Here is a 23426-nt window from a genome sequence, read left to right on the forward strand (position 1 = left end):
GATGATTCATTATCAAAGTTGGAAACAGTTCTGCTGCTTAATATTTTTTCATAACCTGTGATACTTTTTTAGGATACTTTGATAAAAAAAAATTTAAAAAAGAAGCAAATGTTTTAAAAATAGAAATCTTTTGTAACAACAATATACACTACTGGTCAGTAATTTGGGGTCAGTAATTTTTTTTGAAATAAATCAATACTTTTATTCAGCAAGGATGTGTTAAATTGATAAAAAGTGATAGTAAAGAAGATTTATATTATTAGAAAATATTTTTTTTTTTTGAATAAATGCAGTTCTTTTTCACCTTTTATTCATCAAATATATTAGGCAGCAGAACTGTTTCCAACACTCATAATAAATCAGAATATTAGAATGATTTCTAAAGGATCATGTGATAGACTGGAGTAATGATCCTGAAAATTCAGCTTTGCATCACATAAATAAATGATAATTTAAAGTATAATAAATTGAAAACCAATTATTTTAAATTGTAATAATATATCACAATATTAAAAAAAATTCTGTATTTTTGATCAAATAAATGCAGGCTTGATGAGCAGAAGAAACTTCTTTCAAAAACATTAAAAATAGTATTGTGTCCAAACTTTTGGCCTGTACTGTATATCCGAGTGAAATGGCTTTTATAATGAGAAAAATGAAGGTGGGGATCTTATTCTGTCTTTCGGGAATTGATTGGATCGTAGGAAGTGTGGCGTTGCAAATTATATGGACTTGTATCTGATTCAGACCATATTTGAAAGTGGTTTGAAATGCGTTCCCAATCAGATTTTTACGGAATTATGCATTTCAGTGTCAACTCTATCAACGGCAAAATGAATCTGCATCAGTCAGGTGGTACAAGTAAGAGCTCTGGAAGTTGTTAACATTCATTATTATTGTAATGTTATGTGTTTTGAGTCATGAGGTAGTTTAACGCCGTCTCTTGTGACTCTTTGTCACAAGAGAGACTGGGATCTTGTGCTTTCAAAGCTAGCTCGCTATTGCTAGCCTCTCTGAAATTGCCTACCCTGCCTTTAAATGGAATTTCTGGTGAAAAAACCTTCCTGTTGACATCAATAGTCAATTTTACTACTTTAGCCACTCATTGACTAAAGGCTAATTTCGGCCTGTTCATCATCTGGGAACTTCAGGGTAAAACACAAATTACTGGAAATTATCAATCATTGACTGCTGGCTAAATATTAAACTATATGGCACAAGAACTTTACAGGGGACAGAATTATGCTTTTCTATAGTAAATGTAAATAAATAATCAAATTTAAAAGTTAAAAATCGCATTTTACATGAAAATTCTGATCTTGGATTATGCTGATCCATACTCAAATATTCTAACAAACTGCAGGGTGTGCCTGTTGTAACACGATAACCTTTCTGCGTTAATAAATACATTTTATATTGCACAATCCTCTCCTTTTATATTGATATATCCATGGTCTGTGTCATTTCATCCATATTAATATCCCTATTTTGGAGTATTAACATTTCCTCCTGGCTCCCTTCCCTAAACTTCATGTATTTTAGACAGTCACCTGAGGTCAAAAGCCTTGACAGAAACACACGTGCTTGAGGTTTAGCGTAACATACCGCTGAAAACAATCTCTGTGTATTTATGAGAACACTGTTTCCTTAATAACCTTCAATTGTACGACCTTTGATAACATTCTTGTCTTGACCTACATCAAGCCATAAGTCTTTAATAGTTTCAGAGGTCACATAATATAACAGCACTCCTGAATAACAATAAAAAATGTGTATACTTGTCAACAAAAATATATTTCCTCATTGAAACACATGAAAACAACTTTAGCTGAAACATAAAATTATGAGTCGGCAAAATATTTTACACAGGATCAGCAAATTACCAAACGAAACGTCTGATAATTTCCAGATGAACACTGCTGGAGATTCTGATCTCCTGTCTGTGCAGATTCAGTGTAATATTGGGCGGAAGAGTCTCTTGCTCGTCTGATCTCAGGATCAGCCCAGTTCTTCACGGGCTTTGCCTTGTTTGCGGGGCATCTTTTTATTGCTGCCGTCCTCAAGTTCTTTGTTCTTATAATAATGAGGAGCCACTTCCAGCAGCCAGCCGTTATCAATCTCGATCACCTGAAAGACAGATTTGTTTAGAATAAAGCATATTTGTACATTTTCTGAAGAATAATTAAGAGCTTGCCCATTCAAAACTTGCTGGCAAGACTTTAGGGTATTTTCAGTGGTTGCTAAAGCATTACAATGTGACAAGGTATTTTGTTTGTATTAATTCCTTGCCCAATGTCTTTGATATAAATTGAAAATAAAATAGGAACTAAAATCAAACCTTGTCGTACACCTTTATTTATTATAAGGTAGAGGAATAATTATTTATTTTTTACCATCTAATTTAAATAAAGCTTCATGAACTAGTACAGTAGAAATAGGTGAGAAGGAAAATATCTTTGTAGGGCAAAGAGAAACAACATCAATGTTTTCATTTATCTTATTTACATTTATTACATGGTTGAATTCTAATGTAGATTGCGGTCTGTTATTTCTTGATAACAGACCGCTTCCAGAGAATGTCTAATAAGGGGAGATGTTTCACTCCCAGTAAACTTCCGGCTTCTGAACTGGTTGCAGTTCCACTCTGGTTCCATATGAGGCGCTCACAGGACGAGTGCAGAATGAATGGAGGTCTATGGAGCTATACCCCTCAAAATCCACTTTTCTCAGGATATAATTTTTTGTCTAGTAATTTGAATGTTGTATTCGAAAGGAGATGCAAAGAAATTACACATTGCTGGGTGTTAGATTTTTTAGAGTCACTTATTTGCTTTAAAAAGTATTTTAAAGTGTCAATGACGTCATACACATCGTACGACCAGAGATACTGCTTACGGCAATCCTTCAGTCACTTTGGTGCTTTCGCGCTCTGCACTTTCTTTTCTCTCGAGGCATCGACAACACAGCTGACACAGGTAAATACACGTGCTAGAAGAGTTTTTGTTTTGTTTGTTTCTGGTCCCGCTTCGGATGCCATGATGCCATCAAGCGGTATCTCTGGTCGTAATCAGTCCTTCACTGACCAATCAGCGTTCATTAGCAGAATGCTAGCGTGTTATGGGCAACAACAACTCAACCTGTAAGAAATCGAAAGGACATAAGTACTTGTTCATTCAACTTTCAGCGTTCATTAGCAGAATGCTAGCGTGTTATGGGCAACAACAACTCAACCTGTAAGAAATCGAAAGGACATAAGTACTTGTTCATTCAACTTTCGACCTATAACCCATGTTGAACTTGCAAAACCTACAATAAAATCTGAGATTTCTCAACGGCAATCGGGTGAAAGAGACAAATTTAGCCGTCTAGCCCCATAGACTCCCATTCATTTTGCACTCATGGGCGATCGCCCCTAGTGGAACTCTGGTGGAACTACAACCAAAATTCGGTACAATAGGACTTAATAAGGAGTGGGCAGGCTCTCCGTAGACGGGCTATGCCGCTGCTAAGTATAACACACCTTTGCCATGAAAAACAGAGCGTTGCTATGGACACAGGATTGTAAACGTAGAGACGGAACGGACTATTTTCTTTAGCGGAAGCAATACAATCGTTTTTAAATCAATAAACTCCTTTTTAAATCAATATTTTGTCAAATTATTGATTTATTTGGTAGGTAGCCATGTAATAAGCGGGATAATGTAGGGCGAGGCGGTTGTTATAGCGACTACAACCCCTTCAGGCTGATTCAAGACCCCTCCGCTTCGTGTCAGGGTCCTGATCAGCCTGTCGGGGTTTTATTCGCTATAACAACCGCCTCGCACTACATTATCCCTTACTTAAATCATTATGTAAAGGAACTGGACAAACATTAATAAAATAATTATTTAAAAAATCCACTTGTTCTGATTTATGTTTAAGAATTCAGGTAAATTAGATTACTATTATTTATTTAAATCATCACTTTACATAGAAAAATAATAAGAGGACTTTGTATTTTTTTTTTTTTTTTTTGCATTTATTATGAAATGTGCTATAGACTGCCAAACTGACGGACTATTTCATTTCTTTGCTTTAGCCCTTTGTCTAATAAAAGAAAAAAATGGCGTCATTAAACCATGGATGGTTTTCTCCACCTATCATATAATTTTTACAAAAGGAACAATCAGCATGTTTATCACATAACGTTAAAAGGTTGTTTTTAAAATAATCCCATGCTTGCTCAACATTATCGATTATAGAAACATGGTATAAATCAATCACTGTAATAGAAAAAGGCTTGTTCGTTTAAATGCCAAAAGTCTTTTGTAAATAAAACGCAGTTATATTCTTGGGGGTCTTTTCTCCCAAGTTTCTCACACACAACTGCACAATGGTCACTTAAATCATTACAAAAAAATCCCATCAGCAGATCATTTTTTGAGATACATTAATTAAAATATAGTCCAATAATGATGATTTAGACATATATTTATGATGCATCCGTGTCTGTGATTTTATCAACTGAACCAAACCCAGAGAGTCACAAGTTTCTTTGAATACCTCAGAGGATGAAGATAACCAGTACCAGTTCAGGTCTCCAATGATGACCAATTCTGATTTAGTCCAGGTATGAAGAAGATCAGATATCAATAAGCTTTGGATTTAGCTGATGGCGTACGTCCGATAACAACCAACTATTTTTATGTCAGAACCATACAAGAAGGATAGTTTAATTACAGAGAGTTTAATTACAAATCAAAACAGTTTGATTTAGTAATGGACAAAACCTAAGCGCAGTTGAATATAGATTTAACATAAATTGCAATCCCTCCTATGGCGAAAAAAAAACAGATATGCTTGAACATTCTGTCCTATTTAGGGTTGCAACTTGTGACATAACGTCCTGTTTTTGGTTTGTTTACCAATTGCACCAGAGTTCGTTTTTATCAAACCAAACCTGTCGAGTGTGAACACACCTTTAGGAGTGGATTTTAGAGAGTTGCTATGCGGTTGCTTACAGGCTCAAGTAAAAAAGAACCAGTCTGTTTAAATCCCTAACACCAAGTATGATTTTTGTCTTCAATAATATTAGTTACTTATAACTCATTTAAAATACAAAGAATGTGAAGGACAACTCCATACCTGTCTCATGAACTCTTTGGTGGTGAAGACCAGCTCGTGGTAGATCATCCAGCGTGGCTGTTCCTCGAAGAGTGAGCTGTTGGGATGGACGTAAACAGTCTGCTGGTGTTTGACTGTTTTATAACCCCCTTTACTCAAGCGCGCCGTGTGGTAGAAATATCCCGCAGTCACCGCCTGGAAGAAAAATTGCAAGCACATTTAGATAATGATCCGGTGGAGTTGCACTACAATGTATTAATTCTTATTACGAAAGCTCTCTGAAATACATCATTCTGATTGGTTAATCGAGGCATTCTAAAGTCACATCATTTTCATATAATCACCTCTAAGCTGTATAAATTACTGATGCACTGGTAATGAGCAGCATCGCAGACTAAATGTATTTTCTTACAAGGTCAGTTACGAAAAAAATACCTTGACAATCAAGCCTGTATCATTTTCCCAACTCCCGTGTCATCACTCCAATACATTATATCTTCTAGGGATACACTGATATGAAAATGGCCGAATTGGCCGATACCGATAACCAATAATTCTTTATATTTGAAAGCCGATAAATTGGCCGATAAATCTAAGTTTTTATATAGTTTTTGAGAGCCTGATTACAAGAACAAAAGTCTCACCATTAAAATCCACATCCCAAGCACGCAATTATAATGATGTTCAATGTAGCGTATTTGACAGACTTGCGCTGCACATGTTGCACTTAACTGCATTTTCCTTTTTTGAAGTGATTTCAATCGTATTTCAAGCAATTCAAAACCATCATGGCGAAGAACAGTGCGCATCTGAATAGTGCTGGGGTAAACGATTATTAATTAAACGATTAGTCGGGCGATTATTTTATCGATTAGTCGACTAATCTAACGACTAATTGGAATTATTTATCCTGTCTGTTATTCGCATATCTCTGTCGAGCCGTTACTCCGATGGATTTCAAACTCGACAGCTGTCTGGGCACGAGTAAGTGCAGTGCCAAGTTTGACGTTGTTTGGATGTGAAATGCAAAAGATATGTTAAATATATTGGTAAAAGAAGCACTTAGAAGGTTGTGGTTTAAAAATAAACATTCTGACATAAACACACTGTCAGCTACAATGTTTACTTCTGAATAATATAGTATAAATGTGATAAATCCTTTTTTTTTTCATGCAATTAATCCATTGAATCAATATAAAAGTTAATTTTCACATTGAAACTGTTGAAAATACACAACAAAGTAAGTTGATCCACATATGACAGCCTCTGAACTCGGTCAATACTAATCTGGACTAAACATAGGCTACATTCAATCAGCCATCGCTAGAAATACCTTCTGAACGACGGCGACCTTCTTTTTTGACGGCGATCAGCTGTAAAATGGCTTAGGTCCTGCTCGGTTTTCGTTGACTTTGAGTACAAGAATTGAAAGTTTTTTAAAAGATCCCCTGGGGTTAACGTGTCAGCATTCGACAGAAGTTTGACGCTGTCGTGTGAGAACAAGCATCAGTCGGCATTTCTCTTCCTCCCGCGTGCCTCATCTTCTTAATCTCCTCACGTAAATGATTAGATTTCGATGGCTTACGTTTCTTCCCTACGGCAGAATCCACCACAGGTTCATCAATGTATTATTTTTTTTGTTTGTTTGTTGATCAAAAAGTGCAAAGTAGATAAGGAAAACTAGGATGCCGGGTGTCAGAGCGCCACCGTTACTGTTTACAATGCGTGGAATGGTGCGCTGTGATTGGTTGAGCGGATTTGTGGCATTCTGCAGAGAAAGGAGACGTGTGTGTGTGGCGAGCTGTACCTCCGGGAATGGTGCAAAAAAATAAATAGATAATAAATAAAGAAGCGTCGACGCAAAAAATATGACGTCGACGTCATCGACGCACCGCTACAGCTCTACATCTGAAGTGTCTCAGCTGAAGGAAATAATCCATTATTTATCGGCTTTAAAGGGATACTCCACCGTTTTTTCATATTAAACTATGTTATTCCCTTAACTAAGAGGAGTTGATGCATACCTCTCTCATCTCAGTGCGGTGACACTCTGATAGTACTTAGCTTAGCCCAGTATATTCAATGGTATCTGACAGCAATGAATTTAGAAGTGACCAAACACATCAACGTTTTCCCTATTTAAAAACAGTTACACGAGTAGTTATACGATCAAGTATGGTGACACAAAATAAAATGTGGCGCTTTTCTAAGCGGGTTAAAAAGGATAACTATAATGAATGGCGGAATAGCACTTTTGGGAGTACTTCGACTCGGCGCAGTAAAAAGTCACGCCTGATCCTCTTGCCACTATTGACAGAAGTGAGAGGAATTTTTACTGCGCCGAGTCGAAGTATTCCCAAAAGTGCTATTCCGCCATTCATTATAGTTATCATTTTGCCACCCTCGTCTTAGTTAAGGGAATAACATAGTTTAATATGAAAAAACGGTGGAGTATCCCTTTAATATACTGACCAATTTTTTTTTACATATATCGGCCGATACCAATATGGGGGCTGATATATCGTGCATCCCTAATATCTTTATTGGAATGTGTGTGGTCTCCTCCTCTCTGCTGCCATCTTGTTACTCCCAAGTAGGTTAGGATAAATATCCAGCACTCTAATACACTTTAATAATTTAATAACACAGCACTTTAATAATTTAGGAGCTGAGACCAAGTCTTAACACTTAGGAACCTTTATTCTTAAGTTGAGGAATAAGAGTAAAATTACGTCATTCTTAGAATTTTGACACACTTAAGAAAAAAATTTGACTCAGAGCGGCTTTATACATATGGCCCCAGGTCCATAAAGGTTAGATAGCAATCACATGCAAAGCATCAGACTTCTGTCCAAACACATTATCACTGGAGGAAATGCAAGAAAGGAAGCTATGTAGGGAAAACGAGGAAATCACCTTGCGGATGGGCACGCTGTCACCGTCGGAGCTGCACAGCTCCACCTCGATCCTGTCCATCAACCCCTCCAGCTGATCACGCACATCTCGAGCTCTCTTCATAGAGCGGAACTGGATGAAGTTCTCGAAGCACCACTGAGTGGAGTAACCGCTCTCTACCCACTGACAGAGAAACAGAGAGACTATTTAATACATTTTTCTTATCTGGTGAAAATACATCTGTTTTTATGGAATACATTTTCTTTTCTGGAGACAATAATCGCGTGTTTTGTGCATGCGACAAGTCTGATACACGACCAGATTACTCTTATGAACAAATGACCATTATATGTGATTTATACTTCAGGTTTATGAGACCATTTTTTAAATGGTTGTTCATATGAGAATATGTATTTAAAGATACATATTCACATATAAATTAATTTTTTTTTAAACATAGTAGAAAACATTTGAATATTTTACAAAAAATAAGCATAGTGAAAGTCCAGCGGAAAGGTTGAATAAATCGTAAGAAAAACTTTTTTGGGGACTGTGGGGTCAACACAACATTTTTCTTTCCAAAAAAGGCAGAAGTATTCTTACAAGGCAATGATATTTGTATGCCACAAATACTATTAGGATCAACAGAGTGAAAGAATTAAACTGAAATTAACGTTTACTAAATACAATCTCGACTATAACTTAAATTGAGCAATTCTGTAATATAATAACCCCCCAAAAAACCCTCCTCAATGCCTGATCTAAGGTGCCAAATGCTGCCAAAAATGTCTTATTTTTAATGCATATGGGCTTTGTTTCTGCTGTTTGAACAGTCATTCTTACAAAACACTGTTTACTCCAAAGTTATAAATGTACAAGACAAGAACTTCCTGCAACAGCATCTACATACACACATGCACGTATGCCTGGACAGGCCTGCATAACCTGTTCGGCTATACAATCGCTGCACATCTCTCATAAGGAAGTCACGCTAGATGAGACGGGGATTCTGACAAAAACAAAATTCTGAACTACCAGTTCATAAAAATGCTTCAGATCTGAGATCGATTGCCACTTTGATTGCACACATAAACGCACCTGTGTATATACATTGAGCAGCACCATGTGATCTCCTCCTGGTACCACAAAGTTCATCCTAGCATTGTCGGCATGGACCACTTTGTCCTTTGGGCGGTAGAAAATGGTGTTGTTCACTGACAGCATGGCTGCAATTGTCAGAACCTCCTCGGAGCACTTATAACTTCAGGAGAGACCAAAGAACAATGTTGAAAACACTACAATAACGACTCCATGAAAAAAATTAGCATATAAGTAAACTGAGGTGATTTTTTTTGCTGATTAGACTCACTGTTCAGAAGCCAGAATCATTTTACTCAGCATGGGGTCCACAGGAAGTTCAGCCATCCTTCGGCCGAGCTACAGCGAGAGAAGAAGAAAAGGAAGTCAAAATCCTGGACAAAAGAGCTATACATTGGCAAATTTCCATGAGGGATATTATAAATCTGCAGCTTTAGAGTAATTTATGTATACTTATTTTAAATGTCCAAAACCCTTATTGACAGTTCTTTTGTTGAAAATCTGAGTTCATTAAAGTACTTAAGGCATTAGAAAACCAATTGTAGCATAACTGTAGGTTTCTAAAGGCGTTTTGATTTGTTTTTGCGCACCTTAGTGAGTTCACCGAGGTGGTTGAGGGCGCCTAAAGCGTACAGCTGTTCCAGAGCCAACACCAGCGTTTCGTGAGGAGGAGGATCCATGAAGTCAAAATGAATCAGGTCATTTATGCCTGACGCACATATCAGGAAAAACATGTTAGATCTTCAGCACATAATAAAAAACATTTGGTGTTTGATTACAGGGAGTGAAAAATTGTGTCAGGTTTATGTATGCATTAACATTTCAATTTCTCAGTACCACACCCCAAATTGTCTTTATCCTTCATAGCAAAAATAATTACAAAGACATTCAACACTACTAACCTTAGTAGAATGCCCTAAAAAGTATTGGGCCATTTAAGCTCTGTTTAACATGTCTGAATGTCATTCACAGCATATTTCTAATATTTTCTAAAGAGCTAATTTCACTTTCATTTCATTTTAACTAACAAGTAAAAGGTGATTTTAAAGAAAGTACACTACCGTTCAAAAGTTTGGGGTCAGTAATATTTTTTTTAAACATTTTAATGCATCCTTGTGAAAAAAAGTATTAATATTAAGCAAGTATGCATTAAAAAGATCAAAGGCGACAGTAGAGACATTTATAAAGTTACAAAAGATTTCTATTTCAAATCAATGTTCTTTTGAACTTTCTATTCATCAAAGATGAATGTATCACGGTTTCCATGAAAATAAGCAGAACAACTGTTTTCAACATTGATAATAGTAAGAAATGTTTCCGATAAGCAGCAAATCAGCATATTAAAAGGACTTCTGAATGATCATGTGACACTGAAGACTGGAGTAATGATACTGATAATTCATCTTTGCATCACAGGAATAATTGAAATGTATTAATATATTAGAATAGAAAATTTTATAATATTTCACGCTATTACTTTTCTTGTGTCACTAACGTTTGTCAGCCACAAAATATTCAAATAATTTTCTTCATTTTAAACAGTACATCTACTGTTTTATATTTTAAGACCATAGGAAATGTATTTTTGTGATACTGTATGTTTTATTAGGAAAGTGTGTTTGTGCTGTTTTTCTTTCAAATAATGCCTCTTGGTTTGGAGTCTTCACTAAAGTCACCTGATCTTTTTAATGCCTGCAGTGCATAGAAATCAAGCTAACATGTAGATTTGTTCTGGTAAAGTCATCAAGACAAACTGATTCATTCATTCTTACCAAGACTTTTGAGCAGCAGAACCACATTTCCCAGGTTTGTTCTCTGGATCTCAGGGACAGTGGTCTCCTCCATCTCATGCTTAAAGGCCCAGGCGGTGTAAAGCCTAAAACATTTCCCAGCAGCCACTCTTCCTGCACGACCTGCTCTCTGATTGGCAGAGGCCTGTGTGATAACACAACACATTTTCAATCTCTAATTCCACACATAAATGACCATTTTAACCTTCAATAGTGTAATATGACCTAAATGAGTGACTCGTTGACAAATGATAATGATAGACAATAACCTGCTATCTCTGTATATTACTTCCCTACATTAAGACACACATTACAAACTGAAATTATACTAATAACTATAATAATAATTTCTATGTAACAACTAATATTTACAATGTCATTAGTAAATCTCTCAGTGTGACTTGTCTGAATACTTTTGGGTCAACTGCATTCTTGACAGATAAATGTGAGAGAATGTTTTTGTCATTTCTTGAAGCTTCTCTTACTCGTGAACAGGGTGTGACAATGAGAGATTCCATTCCCGTTCTTGCATTGTAGCTTTTTTGTTTGCAGAAACCTGGATCAATCACGTAGATGATGCCATCAATGGTCAGAGACGTCTCTGCGATATTTGTTGCCACCACAACCTGCAGAAGAAAAACCACAAACCATTACCCAAAAAATTCATATTCAGTGTTTTATCAAGATATACAAAATAAATCTTCTAAAGAAAAACATTTACATAAGAATTTGCATTCGTTTTTGCTTTATTTTAGATAAAAGCATCTACTATTATGAATAAACAAGTATTTGTGGCTTTCCACAGACTTCAACAGACATGCTGCCTCCTGCTGGCCGACAAAGGGAATGGCGTTTCTTACTTTGCGTGCTCCAGGCGGAGTGGGATTGAAGATTTTGGCCTGCATGTCTGAGGGCAAGTTGGCATAGATGGGAAGAACAAGGAGCTCAGATATCTTAGAACCCAGTCTCCTACATCTCTCCTGTAGGAGTTCACAGCACGCCTCGATCTCCTCCTGCAACACCAGAGGACACAGTAAACATCAATATTACCAATATACATATAGTCTACCTAATAGTAATATTAATTATCCACTTTTTGGAATAAACGGTCCTGAAATAATAATACAGATTAAGTCTTTCAGCCTCATCACAGCTTTCCCATCTCAAAAAGCAAAGTAGGGGTTTTTTTTACGCCTTTATCAATAAACAGTGGAAAGAGAGAGAAAAAGGGGATGCAGGCTTGTATTTAGTGTAAATGTATGTAGTCCAGTCATTTTAAGCCAAAATGGGGGTCAACCTTGAACAAATTGCAACAGAAGCAAACTCAACTGATTTTGTATCCTCAATATGTCCTGAGTAAGGAAAAAAAGTCCAGAAGAATCCCATCAGGGGAAAGTTTAGAAAAGGACCCAAATATATCCTATTCATACACCTATTCATTGTTTTTCTTACATGAATAGGGTGAAAATTTTAACCTTTAGATATCACCATGAAAATTACTGAGTTGATTACTTACATCAAGACAAACAAAAATTGTATTACAATTTTTTTTGTTTTTTTTTGTTAACATGGACAAACGGTGCATAATCTAATTATGTATGTGCTAATTTGCATAAACACCACAACAGATCTACACATTGGGTATAGCCAGGTGAAAATGTGTTGTTGAATCTTGTTGACATATAACAGTAAAATATTTAATATTATGGTCTGAATGGAACCCATTTAGGCTACCCATGAACATTAATACATAGAGGCAGGAAGAAGTACTTTAGAAACCAGCCTTTATTAATTATTATTGCAGAGATGGGGTTTGGGGCTGGGTCCGTGGGACTGTTTCTGGGGATTCACTTTTATTTTACTTACCTTTTGTCTTCTGCATTATCTTTACCATTGTCTCCTGTTCTTCCCTCAGACTCGTCCCCCAGAAACAGTCCCACGGACCCAGCCCCAAACCCCAGTATTTTACTGTTATGTGTCAACAAGATTCAACAAGACATGTTCACCAGGCTATACCCAATGTTTAGATCTGTTGTGGTGTATATGCAAATTAGCACATACATAATTAGATTATGCACCGTTTGTCCATGTTAACAAACAATTAAAAAAAAACTTGTAATACAATTTTTGTTTGTCTTGATGTAAGTAATCAACTCAGTTATTTTCATGGTGATATCTAAAGGTTAAAATGTTCACCCTATTCATGTAAGAAAAAGAATGAATAGGTGTATGAATAGGATATATTTGGGTCTTTTTCGAAACTTTCCCCTAATGGGATTCTTCTGGACTTTTTTTTTCTTTTTTTTTCAGCCACATACAAAAACCTTTGTGGACCATTTTCACAGACTGTCATGACGTTTCTACAGTTATCAACATCGCAAATCAAGTTTTAAGGTACACTATGTAACTTTTGGCCCTCTAGTGGTTTAAAAAACAAAACTGTCTGCATTTTGCGGACTAACTGTTTTGGTTGTGCTTCGGCTCTGCGTGACTGTGCGAATTAATATGGTTTTCCTACTGCTCATAAAACATTCACTACTAGGCATAAGAGAAATAATCAGTTTAGATGGAAAGGATCTCAATATGACTAGCTGAAGACGTTACTGCAGCTTTACCCATTAATAGAAAATGCATGATTTATGTTACAATCAGGGTGACTGTGACAGAGGGGAATGTGTGTCAAGGGAAAAATCTGTGACAAGTTATTGGAAAAACATTAGCACGTGAAGTACTGCTATACTGTGACTCACTCAGATGTTAATAGATTTATGCGTTGATGATACGGCTCATGTCCACCCAGAAGGGAACTATGAACTTTAAACAGACTTGAGTGTCAAGGACTGACCTGTCCTGTGAGGAAGACCAGTATGTCTCCAGGCGGCTGAGTGACATGGATCTGTAGCACTGACACCACACATGCTTCGAGATAGTCGGCCTCTGGAGCCTGAAACCAAAGACAGTTGATATTAACAATGTGCAATGTACAAATTAAGGCAAAAATAGATCAGAGAAATCACTAAACAGGATTCTTACACCATGTCCAAGAATGGCTGATATTACAATTCTATACCATTTCATCTAAATAAATTAATAAAATGTAAAAATGTAAAATCAATCGTTATAAATGCTAATAGTGAATTTTTACATCATAACATTTTTAATGCACAGTAAGAAAATGGATATTTATGTTGATATTAGCTACATTCTAAGACTGATTTTTATTATTTAAATATAGTACAAACAGTAATATTGTGAAATACTACTGCATTTTAAAATAACCATTTCCTATTTTTATATATTTTAAATGTAATTACTGTACAAACCCAATCCCAGAAAATTGGGACATTTTGTAAAATGTAATAAAATCAAGAATCTGTGATTTGTAAATTCTCTTTAACCTTTATTTAACTTTAAAGTACAAATAAAAGATTTTCAAAGTTTTCACTGACCAACTTAATTGTATTTTGCAAATATAAACAAATGTGGATGGCTCCAACACACTCCAAAATAGTTGGGACAGAGGCATGTTCACCACTGTAAGACCTTTCCTTTTAATGACATTTTTGAAATGTATTTTTGCCCAATCTCGCCTGATATAAGACATAATAATAATAATAATTCATTACATTTATATAGCGCTTTTCTCGGCACTCAAAGCGCTTTACATAGAAGGGGGGAATCTCCTCAACCACCCCCAATGTGCAGCATCCACTTGGATGATGCGACGGCAGCCATATTGCGCCAGAACGCCCACCACACACCAGCTTACTGGTGGAGAGGAGACAGTGATGAAGCCAATCAGTATATGAGGATGATTAGGAGGCCATGATGGACAGAGGCCACTGGGCAAATTTGGCCAGGATGACGGGGTTACACCCCTACTCTTTCGAAAGACATCTGCTCAACAGTCCGTGGTTATCGTTGTCATTCTCATTTTCATGATGGGCCATACATTTTCAATAGGAGTCAGATCTGGACTGCAGGCAGCCAGTCAAGCACATCCCTTTCTACTGTGTAGAGTGTAGATCTTCTCTGCTCGCGAAGACCGAGTCTGGATGAATGGAACTACAGTATTATACCCAATCATGATACCGTCACCTATTACCAATTCACCTGCTAATTGTGGGCTGTTTCAAAACAGTTTAACTTGGATATACATATGTATTAGAGATCGACCAGCCAGGGACCAGAATCAGCTAATTTTCCACATACTCGGCCCGGGCCGTTCAATTCCGAGCCGGTCTGTTTTGTTGCCAGAGACACAGGCAATAACGTCAGCTGCGTATTCTTGCTCTCTTCTCTCCGACGGCGAAGTGACACTCACCCGCCTCCTGCCACTCACCCATCTCATTCACTCCGGTTAAATAGTTCTTGAGTGATATCACATAATTTTACAAATTCCCGCAGGTTTCTCACTCACACCAAAAGCACACGCACCACTGATCTATGGCGCACACATAAAGCCACCTCTCAAACAGCTTGTGAGTCTCAAGTACCAAAATGAGTGGCTTACTGCACTTAAACGGTCAAATACACAAAGTTATGACAAAATGGTGAGTATTCAGTTAAACAGTCACTTTTGGAACGTAAATAGTTGAGAAAGATAAGGCAAGTTGTGTAACAGTATATTGGATCTGTGAAGTATCTCTTAAAGTGACAGCAGCCAGATAAACCTGCTGCTGTCTATCATGTTAACAAAAGAATGAAAGACAAAGAGAAAATCACTCTCTGCTCTTGACTAAATAACTTTTGTAACTTTAATTGTAAGCATTAATCTGCATTTAATTTTTACAATGAAAACTATCCAGTGTTATTTTACATTTGATTACTTTAATTGCTGTAGTATTTCTTACCTGAATCCTAACCTACTGTTAAACTCACCTGAAAAACTTAAAGCACTGTTCATTTCATATCTCTATTTATTCGATTGCATTTGTCAGCTGTTCTTATTGTATTACTGACTATTTACTTGTGTTTTTTTATGAAAATAAAATTTTGCATTGAGGAAAAGTAGATTTTTTTCTGTATATGCTGTCAATTATAGTTAGAGAGAAAATCGGAATTGGCCAAGAAAATTGCAATTGGTGTATATGTGTATAAATATATATATATACACACACACACACAGTATATATATACACATATATACAGCTCATGGCATATCATCTAGTTCAACAAGAACAGAAAACACTGCACCCGTGTATGACAAACCGAATGCTTTATCATGGCCCATTACCTTTGTGTAGTAGATGTCCACAGGGAACCTGCGGCCGGGAATCCTAAATACAGGCGCGTCGTCAAAGAAGCTGGAGAAACGCTCTGTGTCCAGAGTGGCACTGGCCACCAGAACCTTCAAATCAGGGCGGAAACGTGCAATGTCTTTAATTAGACCGAAGAGGATGTCTGTGTGTAACGTTCGCTCGTGGGCCTCATCAATGATGATCACACTGATCACAGAGAAAGACAGCCAATCAGAACAGAGAATGCAACCATGACAAGCAGACCCATATAATTTTTTTATTTGTATGTTTTTACCTGTAGCTGGCCAGGTCGGGCTCTGTAAGAAACTCTCTGAGCAACATGCCATCAGTCATGTACTTCAGGATGGTCCTCTCTGACGTACAGTCCTCAAAACGGATGCTGTAGCCCACCTGTGGAAAGTAAGACAACATAACTGAAACAAATTTGCCACAATTTTACAAACACTTTAACTTCTCTTATGTACACAAACACAATGGCAAGCCTGCAGGCTCATCATGTATAAATCACACATTTAATAAGCAGATGGATTATGACCTCATTTCCTAGTTTGACATTCATTTCCTGTGCGACTCTAGCTGCAACAGACATGGCCGCCACTCTTCGAGGTTGAGTGCAGCCAATCTTCATTCCTCCTTCAGTGTAACCCTGAAAGAAAAAAAGATCAAGAAATTAAATGATCCTGCCGTAAAGTTCACACAAAAATAAAAGTTCTGTCATTTAACGTCATACCAAACCCAAACTTTCTTCCATCTTCTGAACACAAATGAGGTTATTTTAATGAATTCTGAGAGATTTCTGTCCCTCCATTGAAAGTCTTTTCACCTAAAACTCTGACGATTCATAAAGAGATCGTAAAATAAAGCATTTTAATCGAGCGGTTTAATCCAAGTCTTCTGAACAAACACAGTCTCTTCTGAACACATTTAATTTAGGCTTTTATTCACATATAAACACTGATCAGCAAACGTGCATAGTGAACTCAAATATGGAAAACGAAAGCTAATGCATGCTTGCTTGATACGTGTGTTACGCAGCACATTTGAGCGTCAACAAGAACCAATGAGGTTCATTCTATTGTGTTACGCAGCACGTTTGAGCTTCTGAAAGAACCAATCAGGTTTGTTGTTGAGCCTCAAGCAAGTACGGTTGAGCTTCTGTTTACCATATAAGTTCCTGATGTGTTCGCTGATCACTGTTTATATGAGAATAAAAGCCTAAATTAAATCTGTTCATCATATAAAGCAATTCACTTTTTTAAGTCTCAAAGCATTGGGTGAAAAGACTTTTGAAATGGAGGGACAGAAATCTCAAATTTCATAAAAAATATCTTAATTTGTGTTTTGAAGATGAACAAAAGTCTTATGAGTTTGGAACGACATCAGAGTGAGTAAATGACAGCAATTACATTTTTGGGTGAACTAACCATTTAATATAATATACTGTTGTGCCGCTATTCTGATTTTAAGCACAGAAATGTGTAAATTGGATGGAAACTTAGCTAATGTGAACTACTAATGTAAACTATGGCACCAAACCCCAATAAAGACCATCTCTAAAAATATCTATGGTTGCATTAATGTTTTTTTCCAGTCATAGATTAAGTTGAGAGGATCTACATGTTCCTGATCACTTTATATTCTCATGTGAAACCTAGAAATGCACACATGGAGCTCCACTGGATCCACACAAACCCTGAGCTTAAAAGCTATTTGCAAATAAATGTTTTATTATAAGCACGTACATCTTCCACAAGATACTGAGGGATCTGGGTGGTCTTGCCGGATCCGGTTTCCCCCTCTATGACCAACATCTGGTGGTGTTTGATGGCGGCTAGAAGGTCTTCTCTGTAAGGAAAGATGGGCAGGCTGCGTCTCACTTCCTGGATGGACTGCTTCTCTTTCTCAGCTTGTGAGATCTCGGGTTCGCTTTCCTACAGTTCAAAAACAGGAAGATGCGAGATTGTTTTTACTCTCTGTATTAAAGACATACAGAAATAGAGCTGTGGAATATAATCATGCCAATCGCTGATGTGAACGATTCTGCATCGATGCATAAAAACTAAATAATCGAAATTTAAACAAATAGGCCTATCATACATATTAATGTACTGTTTTATTGTAAATAAAGTACTCTTATTACAGGCTATATCAATAAAAAAAAGATACGCATGTCCTTCGTAAGCAAAGCACTTGCATCTGTTACGAATTTCACAAAAGGAACATGCATAATTGTTAATCAAACAATAAAAGAAAAGAGGGAGTCATTCACTGGTCTTGACTAAATAACTTTTGTAGCTGTAATAATAATCAATTTATTTATAAATACACTAAAGACTATACAGTGGCTATTTTTTCATTTGATTATTCAATTAACTATATTGTGATTATAATATAAAAGAATTATTATTAATAAAAGAATTGGGGGAAAAGATGCATCGTGAATCGTTTTATCATCGAATCATAATCGAATCGTGAGGCAAGTGAAGATTCACACCTCTATACAGAAATATAATGAATACACAGAATAGAATTTTTGAGTGATGTCAACCTTCTCCGACAGAGTTCCCTTCATGGTAATGGCCGTGCTGACGAAGTTGATCATCTCCTCTTCCTCTAAAATGAGCTGATACTTCTCCTGCTCCTCCTTTATCCGCCGTTCCCGCTCTTCCCTGGCCCCAAACTGCAGGGTGGCGGTGGCCACTCTCGCCTCCTCCCAGCGGCCCTGCTCCCCGCCTCCCTCTCTGGGAGTCTCCTCAAACTCCAGCTCCATTTCTTTTTGAGGAATGGACTGAAAGGAATGGAAAAATAGGAGAAGAGAAAAACAATAAAATAATTAATTAAAGTTACGCATGTATAATAAATTACTTCATGGTTATTTAAAATAAAAAACATTGTTAAAATTTCCAGCAACCACATGTGACCCTGGATCACAAAACCAGTCACAAGTCGCACGGGTATATTTGTGGCAAAAGCCAATAATACATTGTATGGGTCAAAATTAGCGAAATTTTATGCCAAAAATCATTAGGATATTAAGTAAAGATCATGTTCCATGAAGATATTTTGTAAACTTCCTACCGTAAATATATAAAACATTTATTTGTGTGAGTGAATACACAGCACAATCGCCAACATAAATTAACAACTTTAAAGGCGATTTTCTCAATGTTTCGATTTTTTGCACCCTCAGATTCCAGATGTTCAAATAGTTATATCCCGGCCAAATATTGACCTGTCCTAACAAACCATACATCAATGGAAAGCTTATTTATTCAGCTTTCAAGTGACGTATAAAGCTCAATTTCCAAAAATGTACCCATGTGACTGGTTTTGTGGTCCAGGGTCACATGTATGTAATAAACACTACTGTTCAAACGTTTGGGGTCGGTATGATTTTGTTTTTATGTTTTTGAAAGACTTCTTTTACCCTCACCAAGGCTACATTTATTTGATCAAAAATATATTAAAACTGTTTTCTATTTGAATATATTTTTAAATATAATTTATTCCTGTGATGTCAAAGCTGAATTTTCAGCATCATTACTCCAGTCTTCAGTGTCACATGATCCTTCAGAAATCATTCTAATATGATGATTTGCTGCTCAAGAAACATTTATTACACTTGTGCTGCTTTTTGTGAAAACTACGATTCACTTTTTCAAGATTCTTTGGTGAATAGAAAGTTTAAAAGTTTGAAATAAAATTATTTGGTAACATTATAAAAGTCTTTACTGTCACTTTTGATCAATTTAATGCATCCTTAATGAATAAAAGTAATAACTTAAAAAGGCATGATTTATAGCATGATATTTCATTTTGATCACTGCAGCATTGCCATTTTGAATTAAAGTATCTCACAACCCCCCTGTAGCTCATCTCTTAGACCTACCTTGTTTCTATTCTCTTCTGGCATGTAGTATCTGTTCTTTCTCTCCTCTTTTTCTTTAGCTCCTGCTTTCTTGTAGTCTCGGGCCAGGTCTCTGATCTGCCGCTTGTAATCTAGGTCTTTCCTTTCCTTAGTGGTGAGTTTCTGAGTGGAGAAGAGGTATTCCTCGTCCGCAATTTCAGCCTCGAGGTCTTCCAGCTTCTCCTGCTCTCGTTTGGTCAGATACTGCCGACGTGACTGTTTCCTTAACTCTGGAAGCTGAAGAGACCACACTGAATGTCAACAGGTATCAATCACAGCTGTCTTATACAGATTACTAAAAACTGAAATGTTGTATTAAAAGGGTTATGGCAATTGGGTTAACATGCTTGCATAAATAAATGTCTAATTAGCATGAGAACAATGTTTCTGCATGTAAAGAAAGTTTCTCACTATTTTCCTTTGATCCTCTTCAGCCATTTTGTGCTTTTTCTGAGCTTCCTCATAAGCCTGAGATGATGAAAACAGACAGCGCAGATCATCAGCCCTCATATTTTACCACATCATACCGAGATCCATCAATAGCAAACTAGCAAACTTTATTTTGTTGGAGTAAGGATGTATTTTGCATTACCTTTTTGTCATTTCTTTCAACTACGTGTCTTGTCTTGTCTTTATCTTTCTGTTTCACTCGTTCAGCAAATGCGTCCCTCTCCTCCAGATCTTGAACTCTCTCTCTCTCTTCCCGCTCCCATTCTTCCTCGTCCTCCTCTTTAGCAGCTTTTCTTGGCTCATCCATGACCTTTGTGCTGAAATAAATCATTGAGGGGGAAAAAGCACAATAATAAAAACGAATAGTTCTCGCTTTCGGATTGAATGAACCACATTTAAAGCCTTTAATTGAGATTGTTAATTTGCATGATTTAGTGCATGCAAGGAAGTGCTAGCGGGTTTATTGAAATGTTAGGGGAAAACAGTGTAAAAACATTTAGATATATTGTATATTTGTAAAAATTAAAATTAAAAAAAATTACAAGTAAATAAATAACACATAACAGTACAGTACTATAATGAGTAGGAAAAAAATTAAATGTAACTTCATAGAAACTAAATATTTTCAGAATAATACTGTCTTTGACATATATAATTGTCGCTTTTATAGACACTTTTTAGATTTTAAGATGGGAGTCTCTCACACAAGGATCATATTTGGGGGTCTGTGGCATCTAAAAGATTGAAAACCCCTGTTTTAGATTATCATAATCACCTCTTTTTCTTGTCCTCTTCACTGGATGATGGACTTTCCTCACGTTTCTGTCTGAGGTTTTTCCTTTTCTTTCCTTTGTCCCGGTCTTTGTTTTTCTTCTCTTTTCCACTTTCCCCGGCTGTCTCTTCATCACTCTCACTGTCCTCCAGAAGAGTGTAGGTTCTGTTCTTTCTCTCCATTTCCATGACTTGTCGTTCAATCGCTCGGGCGGGTTTTTCTACCACGTGTTTTTTGGGAGCCTGAAATGGAGGGTTCATTACATTATATACAGTAAATGTATGTCTTAGTTTAGGAATTCTGTTAAACATACTGTCTGATTATAAAACCATACTTTGTTGTACAGCTCATGTGCAAACGCCGTGATTCTTTGATCAATGTCAATGGTTCCGGTTTGCTGAAGCCGAGCCACAAAGTCCTGAGGTCCAGAAGACTTCTTCACCAGACCGATCATGAACTGAGCCACATATCTGTCACTCAAACCCATGATGTCATGGAGCTGGTCACTAACCCACTGTTCCAGATTGGCCATTGTGACTGTACACAAAAACATAACACATCTATTTTATACAATTCTGCGTCAACATGTTATTCAAAATAATATAAAAGTGAATAACATTACAATACACCCATCCATCATCAGTATATGTGCAATGATAATAAATATTTACTAGATAACAGCCAAATGAGCAACACGTTTAAAACTGTAGGTGACTTGATTTTGAATTGAATATTTGATTAAACTAAGCCGTCTCAAATCTTATTTCTAATGAAAATTATGACCACAAGAAAAATTCTGAGTGAAGGCTGAGATTGTTTTATCCCGATAAGTTACTGATCGTGGAAATGAACAGCAAGTCAACACTAGCCTAGATTATTTAAATTTATTGACTAGTACTTTGAAGATCTGACCCATGAATTCAAACGCACCGTGTACATAGAGTGTTGAGGTTTATGCACATATACAATAAAAACACAACAGCATCATGACATAAATCATAAGAAACTTCAGACTTACGTTAGTAGTGACTCCACACGCTTTCTCCTATGAAAACATTAACGCTAAATTACTTCCGGGTAAAAAAAAAAAAGAAAAGAAAAAGAAACAAAAGGTTACTTCCGGGTCACTGTTTTCTTAATACGACCTGTCAAAATAAAAGTCTGAGTAAAACGTTCAAACGTCACCTAGCCATAGACACAAAATAAACGAGTAGAAAAGTTAACTGGCGTGAAAGAGGGAAAACGTTGTTGTTGTCGCTACTGATTGATCTGAATAATACATCAGAATATCTTCTTTTGAAAAGTAAATTATCGCCGGTGTAACTGCGTGGTCACGTGGTACCGGTTAGTTTTCTCAACGCAAAGATGTGATTATAGATTATTTTATTTGTGATTATTAGATAAGGCATGTTTAAAGTCATTTTATTTATGTTTCTGTGTGTTTATTTCAGGTACCATATGCTTGGATACAACAATAGATTGTAACGTTTATACATTTGAGTGTTCAACTCTCTCCATCGAGTCCTGAGATTTGAATTCCTTCATGTCATTCCTACAAGTCCAGCGGAAAGCGTGAAGAGCACCAGATGTTTTCTTCTGCTTACAATACTATAAATTAACATATTTTCAGGTGGACGTGTTAAAACGGATAAGCATAACACGTGCACTTGATATTAATGTTAAAACATAAGATAATACCTTAATATGACAAAAGTATGTTTTATTATCTAGATTCTAAAGAAAGCACATACTCTCTTTCTCCCGCTCTCTCTCCCACTCAAATACACACACATACAGTACGGACACACACTCGCACAGATACGTGTTGTCAGCGCTGCTCTGGTTATTTGATCAGAATAATAGTTTAACAACTAAAAAGCTACATTAATTTCTCATGAAGTAATAATGCCGCTGTTTTTGAAACAGTTAAACTACTACTACTACTACTAGGGCCGTTCATGTCGAGTGCGACAAACTGCTTCCCGTTTTGAGCATCTCTCTTCCAGAAATGACTTGTAGGAGGCAAGTCATTTCTGGAAGAGAGATGCTCAAAACGAGAGTCCCTGCGGCCGTTGCTATTTTTTTTGTCAGGTTTTTAAAAAAAACATTTGTCAGGTTCTTGTCTTTAAAACTTGTGTGTAGGACTAATT

The 23426-nt window shown here is 36.6% G+C and overlaps 1 protein-coding gene and 1 long non-coding RNA gene across 2 annotated transcripts; both read right to left on the reverse strand.

Moving 5' to 3' along the window:
• Nucleotides 1–1775: 1775 nt before the first annotated feature.
• dhx16 (DEAH (Asp-Glu-Ala-His) box polypeptide 16) lies at nt 1776–22363 on the reverse strand. The gene is made up of 21 exons (XM_082180789.1): nt 22295–22363; nt 21611–21813; nt 21280–21518; nt 20647–20821; nt 20466–20522; nt 20037–20291; nt 18696–18935; nt 17890–18078; nt 16683–16793; nt 16422–16537; nt 16123–16333; nt 13732–13830; nt 11747–11899; nt 11372–11512; nt 10869–11031; nt 9687–9805; nt 9368–9435; nt 9097–9259; nt 8020–8181; nt 5125–5298; nt 1776–2127 (listed from the first exon to the last, which is right to left on the reverse strand). The coding sequence occupies exons 2-21, from the start codon at nt 21806–21808 to the stop codon at nt 1999–2001; spliced, it is 3162 nt and encodes a 1053-aa protein (XP_082036915.1). The 5' UTR covers nt 21809–21813; nt 22295–22363; the 3' UTR covers nt 1776–1998.
• Nucleotides 2136–5118, reverse strand: LOC309506859. The gene is made up of 3 exons (XR_014208952.1): nt 3840–5118; nt 3232–3583; nt 2136–3137 (listed from the first exon to the last, which is right to left on the reverse strand). It is a non-coding gene; the product is annotated as an uncharacterized lncRNA (long non-coding RNA).
• Nucleotides 22364–23426: the final 1063 nt, after the last annotated feature.

Source organism: Leuciscus leuciscus (assembly GCF_965113295.1).
Source record: "Leuciscus leuciscus genome assembly, chromosome: 9".
NCBI lineage: Eukaryota > Metazoa > Chordata > Actinopteri > Cypriniformes > Leuciscidae > Leuciscus > Leuciscus leuciscus.

What these genes read in the sequence shown, in the direction of transcription:
- dhx16 (XM_082180789.1), bottom strand. Translation starts at nt 21,808, where the DNA reads ATGGCCAATCTGGAACAGTGGGTTAGTGACCAGCTCCATGACATCATG. An exon ending in AGGGAACTCTGTCGGAGAAG is followed by an intron (nt 18,079 to 18,695) that starts GTTGACATCACT and finishes TTTGAACTGTAG; the next exon opens with GAAAGCGAACCCGAGATCTC. An exon ending in ACAGCGTGCCCATCCGCAAG is followed by an intron (nt 5,299 to 8,019) that starts GTGATTTCCTCG and finishes TTTTTCTTCCAG; the next exon opens with GCGGTGACTGCGGGATATTT.